At 47.3% G+C, this 17,949-nt stretch overlaps 1 protein-coding gene across 9 annotated transcripts; it reads left to right on the top strand.

Annotated features, from left to right (window-relative positions):
• The first annotated feature begins 38 nt into the window (after positions 1 to 38).
• On the top strand, positions 39 to 11,816 carry asb15 (ankyrin repeat and SOCS box containing 15). 9 transcript variants are annotated; one of them, XM_007898559.2, is made up of 10 exons: positions 39 to 87; positions 1,266 to 1,385; positions 1,808 to 1,860; positions 2,609 to 2,740; positions 4,745 to 4,903; positions 5,964 to 6,209; positions 6,768 to 6,939; positions 8,869 to 9,403; positions 10,163 to 10,316; positions 11,552 to 11,816. In XM_007898559.2, the coding sequence occupies exons 2-10, from the start codon at positions 1,291 to 1,293 to the stop codon at positions 11,710 to 11,712; spliced, it is 1,707 nt and encodes a 568-aa protein (XP_007896750.1). In that variant the 5' UTR covers positions 39 to 87; positions 1,266 to 1,290; the 3' UTR covers positions 11,713 to 11,816.
• Positions 11,817 to 17,949: the final 6,133 nt, after the last annotated feature.

Below are 17,949 nucleotides of genomic sequence, written 5' to 3'. Positions count from 1 at the left end.
GCGCGCGGGTGGGGGTCGGGCAGACGCACTCGATCGATCACGGAGCAACTTTTAGGCCAGACAGCGCGAGCCGAGCCTCGAGTCAAGGTCTCCGCTCTGGAGCCGCCTCTCCAATACGGTGCCGGGCGGCGGCTCACACAGAGACACAGAGAGAGGGGGTACAGGCCTCTGACACAGAGAGAGGGGGTACGGGCCTCTGACACACAGACAGAGAGGGGGTACAGGCCTCTGACACACAGAGAGAGAGGGGGTACAGGTCTCTGGCACAGAGAGAGAGGGGGTACAGGTCTCTGGCACAGAGAGAGAGGGGGTACAGGTCTCTGACACAGAGAGAGAGAGGGTACAGGCCTCTGTCACACAGAGAGAGGGGGTACAGGTCTCTGGCACAGAGAGAGAGGGGGTACAGGTCTCTGACACAGAGAGAGGGGGTACAGGCCTCTGACACACAGAGAGAGGGGGTACAGGCCCCTGACACACAGAGAGAGGGGGTACAGGCCTCTGAAACAGAGAGAGGGGGTACGGACCTCTGACACAGAGAGGGTGGGATGGGGGGGAACAGGCTTCTGACAGAGAGGGCACAGGCCTCTTGGCACAGGGGGCACAGGCCTCTTAACACAGGGGGCACAGGCCTCTTAACACAGGGGGCACAGGCCTCTTGGCACAGGGGCCACAGGCCTCTTGGCACAGGGGGCACAGGTGGGCTCTGAGCTCACAGCCCGGACTGACACTCCAGTCGCAAATGAGACTTTAAACTGAAGGCCCATCTCAGTCTGTTCAGTTGGACGTTAAAGATCCCGTAGCCCTGTTTGAAAAGAGAAGAGAGTTTCACAGTTCACGATTGGCAAACAAAATACGCAGTCATTTACATTGTAACCCATGAAGCTCTTTAAGATTCTCTCCCAAAGTGAAAGCCATTGTATCAAGTGGAAAGATTTGTTTTCATTAATATCAGCCTTGTTCCCCATCCCATTGCCTCTGCAGGCCAGTTGCCCAGAAATCTGCAGGGTACTTGCTGCTTTTCTTCACTTTATGCAGTATACAAATATAATTTGTTGTTGTATCCCTGAAGAAAAGCAGCAATACGCTGCTCTTTTTCATCAAAGAAGTACTTGAGGTTATTCTACACGATAGCATACGCTGAGGGAAAGCAAGGGCTTGAGTTTGGAACCTGCTGAAGCTCAGGATCAGACTCCGCCAGGCATCTAATCCAGGAATTAGACTGTGGGTTATCAATTTTATTTTGACTTTTCCTTCTTCTGTTTAAGATGCAATCTTAGAGGCTGAAAGGCAATGGATGGAATCAGTGACTCAGTGGAGGACCACCTGACTCAATACGCAATCCAACTGAGTATTCAAGAGCCATCTGAAGCCAGAGGCAGTGAAAGGTAATTGGATATGTTCCACTCACAGATGGTTTGTCAGGATTTCACTTGGTTTATCGTTTGCACTCTGCCATCTCATCTACCTCTCTCAACCAGCTGTTGTCAGACTGGCTCACTCAGTTGCACTCTCACCTGTGATTCAGAAGATTGTGAGTTCAAGCCCCACGTCAGAACTTTGATGGTCATATATTAAATGGACCAGTTGAACATGACTCTACTGGAAAAGAGAAGGGAGTTTCTCTCCTGAAGTTCCGGCCAACCAATCCCCAAAACAAAATTGGTCATTCGCTGTTTGTAGGACATTGCGGTGCACAAATTGGCTAGTTGCATTTCCAACAAGATACACAGTCACTACACTTTGCTATTTGGCTATACCAAATGAAAGGATTATTGTGATAATAGTATCCTTGTAATTTATGTCCTAGGTTTTTGCCACCCAGTCAAGAAAACAGGAAAATAGTCGAAGCGATAAGACAAGGTAGGGGTCGGTCCAGCTGAGTTCAAGGCTTATGGTTTTTTATGGTTTTTTTTGTCAACCAGGGATCCTTTAGATGAGACAATAACCGAGCTCCCTGTCTGTGGCCTGTTCACTGGATGTTAAAGATCCTGTAGAGCTATTGGAAAAGACAAGTGAATTTCTCTCTCCTGGTGTCTTGGCCAACAATCCGCCAGAAAGAAGAATTGATCACTCTAGGACTGTTTGCAGGGATGTTGCTGTGCGCAAATTGGCTGCTGTGTTTGCTCACAAAATACACAGTCACGACACTTTGCAGAATATCCCGTAAAGCGCTTTGACATGTCCGATGTGAAAGACACTATATCAAATGTAAGGATTATTATTACCTAATTCAGAGACTATTAGGTGCCGGTTGGGGTAACTGTTGGAGTCTAGCTTGCCATTGAGAGCACTGCCTGGCAAACTTTCTCGCTGCTTGTCCAACCAGTACCACCCTATCCATTAGAACTTTGGCTTGCAGGGTTAACGGGAGCTGAGTGGAAAGAGTCCCTGTCCCCAGTGACCGGTCTGCCCTTCTAGGTCCTGGTAATGAACCAGACTGGCTGGTCTATCATCAGCAGTGCCCTGGTGTTCCACTGACCAACATGGCTCAGGAACCAGACCAGCGACCATCATAGACTTGTGATATTGCACTGCCATTCTTGTCACCTTGGAGCCAGTTCAGCCTCCCCGCAGGGTTCAGCGGGATTAACATCTGCTTTTTCTTTAGGAGAAATCTTCCAATTGCAGCAAATCAACCATTGGACGTTTGCTTTCAACGAGGCGGATGAAAGGGGATGGTGCCCGCTACATGAAGCTGCCATTCAGCCACATCAGCAAATCATGGAAATTGTCCTGGACTGTGAGTTGCATCAGATGAGTTACTGATTGATTCTGAACTCCACTGCGCATCTCTTCACTCCTATCAGGCTGTGCTCCCCTGTCACCCCAGTGCTTGCCAGGCTCTACTGGCTCCCTGTTACAGGACAAATCGCTTTCAAGTTCCTTAAACTCACCTACAAATGGCTTCATACCCTGGCACCTCTCTACCTCTCCGACCTGCTCACACCTAACTCCACACCCCCTCCCTTTGCTCAGCTGGCTCCGGCCTCCTGCCCATCCCTCATCGTCTCCTCTCCATTGGCTGCCGTGCTTTCAGCTTCTACACCTGAACTGCCGGAAATCCCTGCCCTAATCTCTCCAGCTTGCCTTTTCTTTGCCTGTCTTCAGATTGCACCTGAAGATTTCCCTCTCTTCCCGGCTCGTTGTCAAACTGTCACCAACTAACACAGACAACAACAACTTGCATTTATATAGTGCCTCTCATGCAGGGTAGCGTCCCAGAGTACTGTCACCGACGGTCACCAAGTGTCTCTAATGACCCAACTGTCACCAACTGACACCAACTAACATTGACTGACTGACCGACCGATTGACAACATTTTCCCCATTGTTTTTCCTTCCTTTGATGCCTGTAAGTCGTTTTAAATTCTCCCTCCCTCCCGGCCTGATTTTTTATTTCCTTCCAAATCACGAATGATCACCATTGATAACACTTCAGAGCGACTCATTTTCTTAGCACTTTGAGATGTTTTGAGATGATTAGCCCGCTAAAGGAGATTCAAATGTTAGTCATCATTCATTGATACCAGATTATCATCCCTGTTTGGAATTATTCATTAAACCACGTCTTGAGAGTCAGGGAGACTTTAAATTATCCCAATGATATTTTAAGGAAAGGGAGAGAATTTTCTCCATTGTGTCTTGGTTCCCTCATCAGTGTGCCAGCCTTGCTCAGTCACTCACGCTCATCTCGGAGTCACAAGGTCGTGGTTTCAAGCCCCATGTCGGGAATTTGAGCTCACAGTCTAGGCTGACATCCAGTGCAGAAATGGGGGGAGTGCTGCATTGTTGGAGGTACCGTCTTTTTGATGAGACATTGAACTGAAGGCCTGTCTGCTTGTTCAGGTGGAAGTTAAAGATCCCATGGAATGATGGGCAAAGAGTCAGGAATTTCTCTCTCCGGGTGTCCTGGGCAACAATAAAATTGTTCACTCACTCCATGGCTGTTTGTGGGACGTTGCTGACTCATCACTCAGAAGTGAGAATACTGCCAACTGACCAAGGTTTACACTTGGCTCTACACACACACACACACACACACCCATTGCATTTGACACTGAAAATTATGTTTGTAAAGCGCCGCCTTTCGCATTGGAAGGACGCTGGGCAGTTAGTGTTTCGGACCTGAGATGAGGGTCTGGATTGGGGAGGGTGGGCAGGGAGGAAGGAGGGTGATAGAAAGCATGGTCGAAGAAGAGGTTCTTGAGATGTGTCTTGAAGGAGGCAAGGGAGGGGACAAGGTGGAGGGACTGGGATGGAGTTCCAGAGGGCGGAACTCTGGAACTCCATTTACACAATAATAATTATAATAAAAATAATAATAATCCTTGCATTTGATATAGTGCTTTTCACATTTTCTAGACGTCTCAAAGTGCTTCAGAGAATATATTGTAAGGTGAATTGACTATTTGTGGGTAAAACGTGGCAGCCACTTGCACACAGCAGTGTCCCACAAACAGTTGTGGATTGAAGTGACCAATTTTATTATTGTTTTTTTTTCTTGAGGGATTATTATCAGGCATATGGAGTAAGGAAGCTTGCTCAAGGTTTCGCCCTGTCGGGAATCGAACCCAGGTCACTCGCTTGCGAGGCGAGTGCTCAAACCACTGAGCTACAGGACTCCTGACTACTGAGCTACAGGACTCCTTGTATAAATGGACAACACGGCTCCATTTACTCCATTTACACTTTGATCAAAGGCACTTTGTGATCCTTTGCTTATTGCTTGTGTTATTGATTTCAGCTTCCTATAAGAGTACGTGGGAACAGAGGACACAAGAGGGGGACACAGCACTGACTCTGGCTGTCACAGCGGGTGTGCTGGGGAATGTGAGAGCTCTCCTTGAGAAGTCTATCTGTCCCAACACAACCAACAACAGGGGAGAGACACCACTACTGATTGGTAAGAAGCCTCTTTACAGTGGTTACAGTCTTATCTTTTCAGGGCATTGTTGATATCCGGCACAGACGAGTTAATAATTCTTACATTTGATACAGTGCTTTCATACCGACAGAATATCTCAAAGCGCTTCACTGGATTTACTATGAAGTGCAGTGCAGTATTTTGTAGGCAAATGCAGCAGCCAATTTGCACACAGCAAAGTCCCGCAAACTGCCATGAAGTGAACGAACTGGGGGATTGTTAGCCAAGACACCAGGAGAGAGAAATTCCCTTCTGTTCTCCATTGTGCCACGGGATCTTGAACTTCCACCTGAACAGGCACAAACCAGGCCTTGGTTTAACATCTCATCCGAAGGATGACACCTCGGTCGGTTTCCCCAACAGTCCAGACTGTGAGCTCGAAGCAACTGACTGGGAGCCTGAGCTGTGGGTGTGTGGGGGAGTGGGGGGAGTTAAGGCAGAGAAAGGGAAAGGTGTCTGAAAACATGATCGGAGAGATACCCTGCTGCCTTGCCCCTTCTTGATCTATATTAAAACCTATCTCTTTGCATCTCTCTTCCGCCTCCTCCCTTGCTCAGCACCAGATTCTGTCTTTACACGGTGCTCCAAGACGTTACCCTCGGGGGCTACATAAATACAAGTATTTCAGAGTGTGCATTGGAGTAACTGCTGGAGTCTAACCAGCTACAATCGAATAGCTTGCCATCGAGAGCACATCAAACTTTCCCTCTGCTTGTCCAGCTAAGAGTTACCCTACCCATGAGGGCTTTGGTTTGCAGGGGAAGCAGGCGCTGAGTAAGATGATTCCCTGCCTCCAGTGACTGGTCTGCCCTTCCAAGTCCCGCCAATGAGCCAGACTGTCTGCTGTCATCAGCAGTGCCTTGGAATACTGTGGACCCGCCTGGCCCAGGAACCAGACTGGAAACCATCACAGCTCGATTCTAACATTCAATTGCCAAACATGTCACTTGGAGCTAGTTCAGCTCTAAGGATAGTCTCAGATTGGTCTTGTTAATTGGTTAACAAAAAGCTTTTCTCTTTCCTCATTTCCCTCTGCAAGCGGTGAGGAGGAACGCCGTGGAGCTGGTGTCTGTTTTGCTGGAGCACGGGGCCCACCCGAACAGGCCCTGTGTGCGGCGCTGGACCGCAATGCATGAGGCAGCCAAACATGGCCGCAAAGAAATCGCTGCCCTGCTCTTGAGGCACCAGAGCAACGTCAATCAGAAGGACGGGTACGGGGTGACTCCAGTTGCCACAGCTGCAGGATTCGGACACTGTAGTGTGATGGAGCATCTTATTCATAAAGGTGGGGAGGGATCACACACACCACATTCCTGTCTGAGGTACAGAGATCATACACACAGCCCTGTGTCAGATACAGATACAGACACAGAGAACTCACACATTCCTGTGTCAGATCCAGAGAAAACCCACACAGTACTGTGTGAGATACAGAGAGAACACTCACACACACACTTCTGTCTGAGATACAGAGGGAGATCACACACGGTTTACCCAAATTCCAATTAATTGGCCGCTCATCTCAGTATTATGATAATGATATCTGACAAAGCACTTTATCATGTCACCAAAACATCTCGAAGTGCTTCATAGGCTGTTTATAACTTCTATAACTGTAACTGTGTAGTTCATAGGCGAATGTGGTAGCATTCTCCCGGTGTTTTGGCTGACAATTCCCAGATAAAATCATTCACTTCCTGGCTGTTTGCGGGACTTTGCTGCGCGTAAATTGGCTACTGCGATTTTGTGAATCACTGAGATGTCTCAATGATGTGATGTATTAAAGCAAGGGTTAATATGCTATTAATATGCTACGTTTATCTCAGCTTGGTTTTGTCCTCAGGAGGTAATGTCCATGCAAAAACTGATGACGGCGCCACTGTGCTGTTTGAGGCAGCAGAAGGTGGCAATCCAGACTGCATCACAGTGCTGCTGGAGTATGGAGCTAACCCTAATATTCCTGACAATTCAGGCCTGCTTCCCATCCACCGAGCGGCACAACAGGGACATTACCTGTGAGTAACGCAGCCCATCACTGGAACACAATGTCCTGGTAAGATAAGATACATCTTGCTTTGGAGCAGCTGATATCTGCCTGTTAAGCATTCTGGGGAGGTATTATAATAACAATAATAATATTCGATATAGTGGCTTTCACATCGGTAGGACGTCTCAAACCCTTCACAGGATTTACTGTAAATTGTAGTTAGTATGTATTTTGTGGGCAAACAGATTTGCACACAGCAACATCCCACAAACAGCCATGAAGTGAACGACCAGTTTTATCTGGGGGATTATCGGCCAGGACACCGGAAGAGAAAAATCTCTCTTTTCTTTTTGAGTAGCACCATGGGATCTTTAACTTCCACTTGGTTTAATGTCTTATCCAAAGGACAATACAGCTGCTCCCCCATCACCTCACTGGGGTGTCACCTTAGAAAATACAAGCTTCAAGACCCTAACGTGGGGCTTCAACCCACAAACTTTTGATTTAGAGGTGAGCACTACCAACTAAGCCAGACTGACACATAAAACCCAGAAATTTATAACACATAAGACAATTCAGCCCATCATGTCTATGCCGGTTCCTTTAAGAGCAATGCTTTCAGTCCCATTTACCTGCCCGTTTCTCCCGTATCACTGTACCTGGTATTAAGGTATTATCCAGTTCTCTTTTGAAGGCCAAGATGGATTCTGTCTCAAAGAATGTTCCCATAACCTAACCACTCTGTGTGTGAAAAAAATTCTCCTAACCTCCTTGTTTGCTCATTTACTAACTATTTTATATTGATGCTCTCTTGTCACTGACTCACTGACCAGTGGAAATAATTTCTCCAGTTTTATCATGTGGTAGCCTGGCTCAGTGCTAGCCCTCTCGCCTCTGAGTCAGAAGGTTGTGGGTTCGAGTCAATGTCAGAACTTGAACTCAATAGTCTAAGCTGTTGCTCCAGTGCAGTGTTGGGGTACGTCAGATGTACTGTCCCTCGGATGAGACGTAAAATTAAGGTCCAGTCTGCCTGTTCAGGTGGACGTTAAAGATCCCATGGCACTATTTTAAAAGGGAAGGGAGTTTCTACCAGTGTATTGGCCAACACATCCTCCAAATAAAATTGGTCATTTACTCCCATGTGGAGCTTCCAGTCACTGGTGCAGGTAGTTATCCCACTCAACTCCTGTTAATCCTACAAACCAAACCCCTAACAAGTTGGGTGGTCCTAGCCGGACAAGCAGCAGGAAAGCTTGCTGCTCAGCAATATCAATGGCAAACTGTGCGGTTTTAGCCAGTTAGTCTCCAGCAGTTTCTCCAATGCACAGTCTGGGCTCCTCAAGCCTTGGCTCTTGCCATCTTGTGCTTAATACTTTCTGGAATTAAGGCGCAGGATGCGTCTGTCCAGGGAGAGAGTGCATATTCCATTCCAACAATCTATTACTGGGTTTTCCATGTGCAGGTGGGATGGATGTGGAGCCCTGTAGTTCAGTGCTTAGAGCACCCGCCTCGCAAGCGAGAGACCTGGGTTTGATTCCTAGCAGGGCGAAATGTTGGACAAGTTTCCTTACTACACATGCCTCTGTTTTCCTAGCAGTCAGTAGTTGATTGGTGGATCGCTGTTCCGGGGGTAATAATTCCTTCAAAAAATAATAATAAATTGGTCACTTAATCAATGACAGTTTGTGGAACACTGCTGTACGCAATTGACTGCCGCGATTTGCCCACAAAATATATAGTCAAGTCACTTTACAGTGTATTCTGTGGAGCGCTTTGAAAAGTCTCGAAGATGTGATAAGGTGCTGTACCAAATGCAAGGATTATTATTATTATTGTGGAAATCTCAGCTTGATTTGGATATTCTTAAGCATGGAGATGGGTTTCCGCGTGTGTCAAACACCTGGTCGACCAAAACAACCAAATAAATAAATGCAGTTTTTGTTGTTGTTGGCTGTAGGGCTCTGAAGCATCTCGTCGGGGTGACATTACAGAGTGCGGTGCGGAGGAGCGGAAGAAGTCCGCTACACTCGGCCGCGGAGGGCGGCAGTGCTCAGTGCCTGGAGCTGCTGATCGACAGCGGGTTTGATGTGAACGTGGCTTTAGACGAGGACGTGTCCGAGAGCTATTCCGACAAGCGCCGGTCGGCGCTCTTTTTCTCTGTGTCCAATAGCGACGTGACCTGTGCCCGGCTGCTGCTGGAAGCGGGCGCCCGGCCAGACGCTGACCCACTGCCCTGCCTGTTGGTGGCCGTGCGAGCGTCCAGCCACGAGCTGGTGCGGCTCCTGCTGCAGCACGGTGCCAACCCCAACTGCCACTGCCTGCTGGTGACCGACACCCAGTTCCCCAGCGCCATTCAGTATGCCGTCAACGACCACATCATGCTCCGCCTTCTGCTGAACAACGGCTACAAGGCCCACATGTGCTTCAACTGCATCCACAGCGGCTCCTCCCTCCCCTGGCCCACCATAGAGCCACAATCTCGTATCGTCTCGGTAAGTGTGACTCTTCTCTTCCTTGGCCTGTGTCTGAGCCACAATCTGTCACCGTGGTGTGTTAACCTGCCTCAGTCAGTAGCACTCTCACCTCTGAGTCAGAAGGTTGCAAGTTCAGGCCCCACGTCGGGACTTGGAATTGCATCGTCTAAGTTGACACTCCAATGTAGTGCTGGGGGGTGGGGGGGGGTTTCATTTTCAGAGGTTCTGTCCTTCGGAAGTTAAACCGAAATCCCGTCTGTTCAGTTTCCATGGCACTATTCTAAAAGAGAAGGGAGTTTCTCCCAGTGTTTTATCCAAAAAGCTGCCAAATAAAATTAGTTACTCACTCCAAGGCTGTTTGCGGGGCATTGCTCTGCACAATTGGCTGCCACATTTTTTCCACAAAATACAGTCATTCCACTTTACAGTATATCCTGTGAAGCACTTTGACACGTCTCGAAAATGTGATAAGGCACTACATCAAATGTAAGGATTATTATTATTGTCCCAGTAAGTGACTCCCCTCTGATCTGCCTTGTCTGTATTGGCTCCTCTCTCTCCGGCCTGTGACTGAGCCACCATCCCTCATCATCTCAGTAACTGTGACTCCTCTTTATCCTCTCCATCTCTCCCGGCTCCTGTCTCTCCCTGTATGCTGTTTCATGCTGTTCAATGAAACTCCCTCCCCTTGCCTTTTACGATGCCGTGCTGACTCCGGTAATTCCCTGGCTTGTGTTGAGATGATTAGACATGATGGTTGTCACTTTGCGCCTACAGTTCTGCGAGTTCATCACCGTACCCTGGATGAGCCATTTGATCGGGCGAGTGGTTAGAGTGCTGATCGACTACGTGGACTGCATATCCCTCTGTGAGACACTGAGGTCTGCCCTTGAGAAACAGAACGAATGGCCCGAGATTCAGAACATCTTAGGTAAACTACACGCTCTCTGTCTCTGCCTTATTCATTACTTAAGGTTTGTTTCATCACTGGGGGCAGGGATCTTCCCATTCAGCTCCAGTTAATCCCGCAAGCCTAAACCCTAACGGTTAGGGTGGTTCTCGCTGGACAAGCAGCGGGAAAGCTTGCTATACAGTGCTCTCAACTTTTTTAGCTGGTTAGACACCAGCCTTTCCCCTCAATGCACACTCTAGGGCCCCCAAGGCTTGTTTTTCACCAACCTACACCTTATACTCTCTGGAATTAGATAAGAAGGGTGATTGCCTCAGGGACAGAGTGCACATTCCACTCCAGGCACGGGGACATTTCCATGTGTAGGTATCAGACATACATGGAAGTCTCAGTCTGGATTGTATACTCTTAAGCACGGTGATAGGTTTCTGTGTGTGTTGCAGACCTGACTGACCAAAATAAAGATTTTTAGTTACATTATTTCAATCTCTTTCTTGATTGTGCAATGTCTGTCATCCTGGCTCAGTTGGAAGCACTCTCACCTCTGAGTCAGGTGGTTGTGAGTTCAAACCCCACTTCAGGGACCTGGAGTTCACAGTCTAGGCGGATGCTCTCGTGCGTGCTGCAGGAGAGCTACAATGTCAGTGATGTTGTTCTTCGGCTGAAACTAAGGGCACTCATGGCTGTTTGTGAGATGTTACTGTGCACGCATTGACTGCTGTGTTCGCCCTCAAAATACAGTCACTGCAGTTTGCTGACGAATCCTGTGAAGCGCTTTGAGACATCTCAGTGACATGATAAGGGTCTGTATCAAATACAAGGATTATAATGTGAGAAACTGGCTTGGGAACAGTGTCCGGCCGTTGTGTGAAGCAGGTGAGAGCACTCAGGATTGCTCTAAGTCTGAACACTGCAGGGCTTTTGATCTCATCTCCCATTGATGTCCCTGCAGTTCCCACACCGTCCCCACGCACTCCACCTGATGATCTTACCAGCAATCAATCTGTACAAAAAAAATAGGAATTCAAATGGATGTTTAGCCTGAAGAGGCATAAACGGGACCTTGGTTTAATGTCTCATCCGAAACTCCCAACAGTACCCTTGACTCAGCACTGCACTAGAACATCAGCCAAGACTGTGAGCTCAAATTGTTGACGTGAGGCTTGGACCCATTACCTCCTGGCTCAGAGGCAAGAATGTGAGAGACTGAGCCAGGCTGAAATGCCTAAAGTTTATTTTTTCTTTTTTTCCAATAGAAAACCCCTCTGGTCTGAAACACTTGTGCCGATTGATGATTCGGAAATGTGTGGGTCAAAGCCGGTTACAGAGCTCAGTGCTGCTCCCCTTCCCCCCTCTACTCAGACACTACATTTTATATAAGGATTACGATCTGTATGGAAGGGGCCTGACTTCTTAACTACTGATCCGCCGTCATTTGCATATTCAATCATTGTGCGCTCCTCACGGTCAGAGAAAAAGACAAATTATTTAATTCTAAAATAATAAAGTATTGAAATGTTAGCTGCCTTGTGGTTGGTGAGTAATTTAACAATAATCCTCGATTCAGTGACGTAAATATTCAAGTTGCATCACAGGATTTACTGTGGAGTGGAGTGACTGTGTGTTTTCTCCCGCCTCAAGACTTTTCTCATTGACTGTGTTTTCGGCCATCTTCCCCTCCCCCATGCCCCCTCACCTATTAACTACTCACCCTTAGCTCGGATGCAAACATTGGGACTCACTCTTCAATGCATCTATACTATCTAATACAAACCACCGCTTCAGGCAGAGAGTTGCACAATCTCACTAGCCTCTATGTGAAGTAGTTCCTTCTAACTTCTCTCTTTGATCTCCTAGTCACTATCTTATATTTGTGTCACCTGATTACAGACTCCCCAACTAGTGGAAACAGCCTATTTATGTTGACCCTTTTATCATTTTAACCAATTCTATTGGATTCCTGCTTCTCTAGCAAAAAAAAAGGCCTTACCTATCCAGTCAAGCCCAATAGCAATAACCTACCAGTCTGGTAGCATTGATCTGGATTTACTTTGCCAATCCCTTTTAAAATTGTATACACCTCAAAAGATCCTCTCTGAGTCGTCTTCTCTGAAGGCTGCAGAGCCCTAGCTTGTATAATCATTGTTCACAGCTTGTTCCTCTTAAACTGGGGATCATCCTCATTGCTCTCCTCTGCACTGCCTCTGAAGCCTGGGCAGCCTCCTTATGTCACAGTGACCAGAGGTGTACACAGTTTTCAAGGTGTCTGGCCTGCGACGTATAGCCTGAGTGTGGGGTCTGGGGATCTGAACTTAACTGATTTAGCCAATATTGCCCAGCATTCTCTTTGCTTTGTTACTGTTGCCACACTACGCAACATAGTGAGCGACGAGTCAACTAACGCACCTAGATCCCTTTCACCTTCCCCCCCTTTGCAAGTTCAGTCCCATCCATGGACAACTTTATGCTAAACGAATGCATGTAATCTTACTTTTGCAGTTTTACACACCTCATCAGGTCAAAATATCTCAAAATGCAGTGACTGTCTTTGTGGGCAAATGTGGCAGCCAATTTGTCCCACAAACAGCCATAGAGTCAGTGACTGATTTTATTTGGTAGATTGTCGACCCGGACACCGGGAGAGAGATATTCCCTTCTTTCAAATAGCACGGTGGGAACTTCAATGTCCATTTGAACAGTCACAGATGGAACCTCGGTTTAACGCCTCATCTGAAGGACAAACAGTGCCCAAAGAAGTGATTGTGACAGCGGTTTATATTTACACAAAGCATTTCACCTCGGGAGCTTGTCTCAAAGCCCTTTACACGGGTGGGGTGAGGTTGGACAGTGGTTGCTGAGTGCAAGGAGCAGCAAAATGAATGAAAGCCAAAGAACAGAGCAAATTCATCCCTAATGTAGGTCTGGATTACAGCAAATTAATGTTAATTCAATTAGCTCAGATCATTCCCTCAGCCTTGACTTGATGCCGAATTCTGTTCATTCCCCCTGTCCCTGAACTCCTTCCTGTGAGTCACGAGTCAAAAACCAATTGTCTGGCATATTGGGAAAAGTTGCCCCTGACCTTATTTTCTCATCATTAATAAATCTCCATTTGTTCCATTCCTCGAGAGCTAAGTGTGGAGACGTGTTGTCAGTCTGACTCACTCAGGAGCACTCTCGCCTCTGGGTCAGAAGGTTGTGGGTTCAAGCCCCACATCAGGGACTTTGTAATTATTGCATTTGATAAAGCCTCTTTCACATTGGGAGACACATCTCAAAGCTCAGGATACATTGGAAAATGTTATGGCTGTGTATATTGCAGGTAAACCCAGCAGCCAATTTCCACACAGCAATGTCACACAAACAGCCCTAAAGTGACTGAGTGATTTTATCTGGGGGATTGTCGACTAGGACTCCAGGAGAGGGAAACTCAAGTGCAAGGATTATAAACTCCCTTCTCTTTTCCGATAGATTATTATTATTACAAAGCAAATGTCTCCTCAGATCTCCTATCACTTCCAAACCCACTCAATGTTAAGAAGGGCCACGAAGAGCTTTCGTTGTAAAAGGCCATGTCATTGTGTCACACATGTCCTCTGACTCATGGGGAGAATATACCTTGAACAACTCGGCTTCAACAAAAGAACATTCCGTGTCACTTATCAACACAGCTTGGAATAGATCTCACACACGTACTCTCAGCCGTTCACTGCAATACACAGCAGAAGTGATAACAATTCTTGCATTTCACATTGGAAGGATGTCTCAAAGCGCTTCACAGGACTTATTCTAAAGTGCATTGACTGTATATTATACGCAAACGCAACAGCCAATTTGTACACAGCAACATCCAACAAATAATCATGAAGTGAACCCTGCAAGTCAAGCCCTAATTGGAAATATAAGGGCAGTCTGAGCTAAACAACAACAACAAATTACATTTGTGTAGCGACTTTCACGACGGGAGGACGTCCCAAGGTGCTGGACAGTTAGGGATTTGGATCCGAGCAGGGGGATGGGATCAGGAGAGGTTGAGTGCAGAAAGGGTAGGAGTAGGAGGTTGACCGAAGGCAATAGTTGAAGATGAGGGTCTTGAGCCATGCAAAGCAAAGGGACTGTGGAATGTTGTTCCAAAGAGTGGGGCAAAGTGGCTGAAGGTCGATGGTGGGGCCGAACGGGCGGAGGACGTGGAGCAGGTGGGAGCCTGCTGAGCGGTGGGAATGGACAGGTTGATATTGGGTTAACAGGTCACAGAGGCATGAAGGAGCAAGACTGTGGAGGGCTTTGAAGGAGAGGACAAGAATTTTGAACTCTATCCTCTGTAGGATGGGGAGCCAGTGGAGCCGGGTGAGGGTGGGGTTGATAGGGTCACAGAGTTTGGTGAGGGAGAGGATAATGAACTGCAGAATTCTGGATGATCTGCAGCTTGTGAAGGGAAGAATTGGGAAGGCTGACAAGCAGGGAGTTGCCGTAGTCGAGCCTAGATGTACTAAATGCATGGTTTTGGCGGGCTGCGGTGTGAGACAGTGATGGAGACGGTGAATTTGCAGAGGTGGGGGAAGGCAGAGTGGCTCATGGCACTGATATGGGGTAGAAAGGACAGTTGAGAGTTAAACAAGACTGGCTCAGTGGAGTGGATTGTATCTATGGATAAGCAGCGGGAAAGCTTGCCAGATAGCAATATCAGTGCCAAATATGTGGTTTTAGCTAGTTAGACTCCAGCAGTACCCCAACGCACACTCTGGGGTCCACAAGCCTTGGCTCTCATCAACCTGCTCCTGATTCCTTCTGGGTTTAGACAAGCAGGAAGCTTCCTTCCACGGAGACTGCACATTGAATTCCAAAAATATCTCTGGGATTTCAATTTATAGGTGGGATGCTTAGAACTCTGTTTGATTTGAATACTCTTAAGCAAGATGATGGGTTTCTGCATGTGTCAGACACCTGGCTGACCAAAAAAAAGTGAAGTTAGTGACCAATTTTATCTGGGGGATTTTTGGCCAGGACACCGGGAGAGAGAAACTCCCTTCTATTTTCCAAGTGTGCCATGCCTTTAATGTCCACCTGAACAGTCACCGACACGGATTTAATGTCTCATTCGAAGTACTGCACCTCTGACAATGCAGCGTTCCCCCTGACACTGCACTGGACTGAACTGTGTCAGCTGGGATTGTGAGCTCAAAGTCAATAGAGGGTAGATCAGCTGAACCATTAAGGGGAAATCTGAAAGGCTCGGTGAAATTACTCTAATCATTCAGTGGAGCAGTCTCTATTACAAGAGGCTTTGCTTTATTGGAGAGGGGGCCTTGGTTTCAGTCATAATATTTGGGTTCTCAGCTGTCAGTGTATGTAATCTGGAGCTAAGATCCTCCTAACAGGTCTAAGAATAGTGCTCCCAGTGAGCATGCAGTTAGTACACAGAGGGAGGCTATTATAAACATACAGAAAGTATGTCAACCTGTTTCAGTTGGTCGCACGCTCCTCTCCGAGTCACAAGTTGTGGGGTCAAGCTCCACATCGTTCTTTGGATAATATGTTAACAACAACAACTACTTGCATTTATATAGCGCCCTCCACGCGGGTAGCATCCCGGAGCGCTTGACAGTGGCGGAGTCTGACCCCGAGGCAGCCTGAGGAGGGCATTTGAAAAGTCCAACTAGGAAGTGACAAAGGCATGGATGAGGGTTTCGGCTGCTGTGACGTAGGCGGGCAATGTGGCGGAGATGTTAAACCGAGGTCCTGCCTGTGCCTGTTCACGTAGATGTTAAAGATCCCATGGCACCATTGGAAAAGAGAAGGGAGTTTCTCCCAGTGTTCTGGCTGACAATAAAATTGATCAATCACTCCATGGCTGTTTGTGGGACACTACTGTGCGCAAATTGACTGCTGTGTTTTCCCACAAAATACACGGTCACTGCACTTTACAGTATATCCTGTGAAATGCTTTGAGACATCTCAGTGATGTGATAAGCTGCTAAATCAAATACAAGGATTATTATTATATTTATTATTATTGCAAATTATTGTTGGAATGTCCTCATGACGTGCAAAGATGCTTTATTAAATATATGGCTTTGTGTTAATGGCAGTGCCGTGTTGGGGTGTGAGTGTAGGTTGATGAGTTGATGTGATGTTGGAGGGAGTGAGGTGAGGGCTGCTTACTGTGTTGTGTTGCTGTAGTGGCATGTTATCACAGACCAGAAATAACCTCTTTATCTGTGCCCCAGCGGATAGCGAGCTCTGAGTTAGTGAAATGGCATCATTCACTCGGCATTTCTTCTGGATTAGATAAAACCAACAAACTGGCTCAAGCTGGCTGGTCCTGTCACTGTTTTTCTTCACACTGGCCGCTCAGTGTGGGTCAGTCAGGAGCTCTCTTGGTTAGAAAGTTCGAGCTCACAATCCAGGCTGACACTCCAGCGCAGCATTGCCTCGGAGTGTTACAATGTCAGACACCCTGACGTTCAGATCAGACATTAAACTGAGGCCCCTTCTGTGCCCTTGTTCAGGAGGACGTTAAAAGTCCTGTGATCCTAAAGAGAGAGACGAGTTTCTCCCTCCCAGTGTCCTGGCTGACAGTCTCCCAAGATAAAATCAGTCACTCACTTCATGGCTGTTAGTGGGCATTGCTGGGTACAAATTGACAGCCACATTTGTCTACAAATTACACGGTCACTACACTTTACAGTAAAATCCTGTGAAGCGCATTGCGATGTCTCAATGTCATGATGAGGCTCTGTATCAAAATGCCACGATCAGTACTGTTCTCACTTACTCTGCCACCAGAAGTAAACTAACGCTTAGAAAAAAAATTCCATTGCAGTGAACTCCCTCCACTCGACATCACGGTGACCTTGAGCCTTTGTTCTGAATGAGTTGTACTCCCCTGGACGGTGGGGGGTGACTGGGGGGAGGGGGGGTGGTTAGCAGCTGCCATTGCTGGAAACACACATAGTGTTCACAACAGAAACCCGTAAGTTCACCTCTATGAGGATCTGATCTCACACAGCCCAGGCTGACACTCCAGTGCAGCGTTAGGGGAGTGCTGCATTGTCAGAAGTGCTGTCCTTTGCATGAGACGTTAAGACTGAGGCCATCTCTATTGTGTTCAGGCGCTGTATGAAATACAAGGATAATCATTCGTACAACGCCTCACCCTGGCTCAGTTACTCACAATCCCATCTCTGAGTCAGAAAGTTGTGGGTTGAAGCTCCACATTAGGGGGCTTTGAAACTCTCGGCTGAAGCTTTAATGCAGTGCTGCGCCAATCCCCAGATAAAATTTGGTCACTCACTTTACAGCTGTTTGTGAGACGTTGCTGTGCACAAATTGGCTGCGGCATTCGCCCCAAAACACAGTCATTGCACATGACAGTAAAATCTTGTAGAGCACTCTAAAACAGTTTGATGACGTGATAAGGCACTGTATCAAATGCAAAGAAGGTCCCAGTTGACCGTGCTGAGTTAATGGATCCCAGGGTTGTTCCTGGCTTGTATCACTGGGCAAGACATTGTCCAGTCAGCTTTGTATCCCACTCCTGCTCCCCTCTGCTCCCACCCCAACTGCTGGAAAATGTGAAGACGTGGATATAGGGTGAGAAGAGAGACTCGAGTAACACACTGACCAGACACACTCATGTGAAATATTGGAGTGC

Source organism: Callorhinchus milii, unplaced genomic scaffold (assembly GCF_018977255.1).
Source record: "Callorhinchus milii isolate IMCB2004 unplaced genomic scaffold, IMCB_Cmil_1.0 Scaffold5, whole genome shotgun sequence".
Taxonomy (NCBI): Eukaryota; Metazoa; Chordata; class Chondrichthyes; order Chimaeriformes; family Callorhinchidae; genus Callorhinchus; species Callorhinchus milii.
This window is presented reverse-complemented; position numbering and strand designations above follow the sequence as displayed.

Coding starts and splice junctions, on each gene's coding strand:
- asb15 (XM_007898559.2), top strand. CDS start 1,291: ATGGATGGAATCAGTGACTCAGTGGAGGACCACCTGACTCAATACGCA. Junction 6,940..8,868: donor GCACAACAGGGACATTACCT/GTGAGTAACGCA, acceptor TGTTGGCTGTAG/GGCTCTGAAGCATCTCGTCG. Junction 10,317..11,551: donor CGAGATTCAGAACATCTTAG/GTAAACTACACG, acceptor TTTTTCCAATAG/AAAACCCCTCTGGTCTGAAA.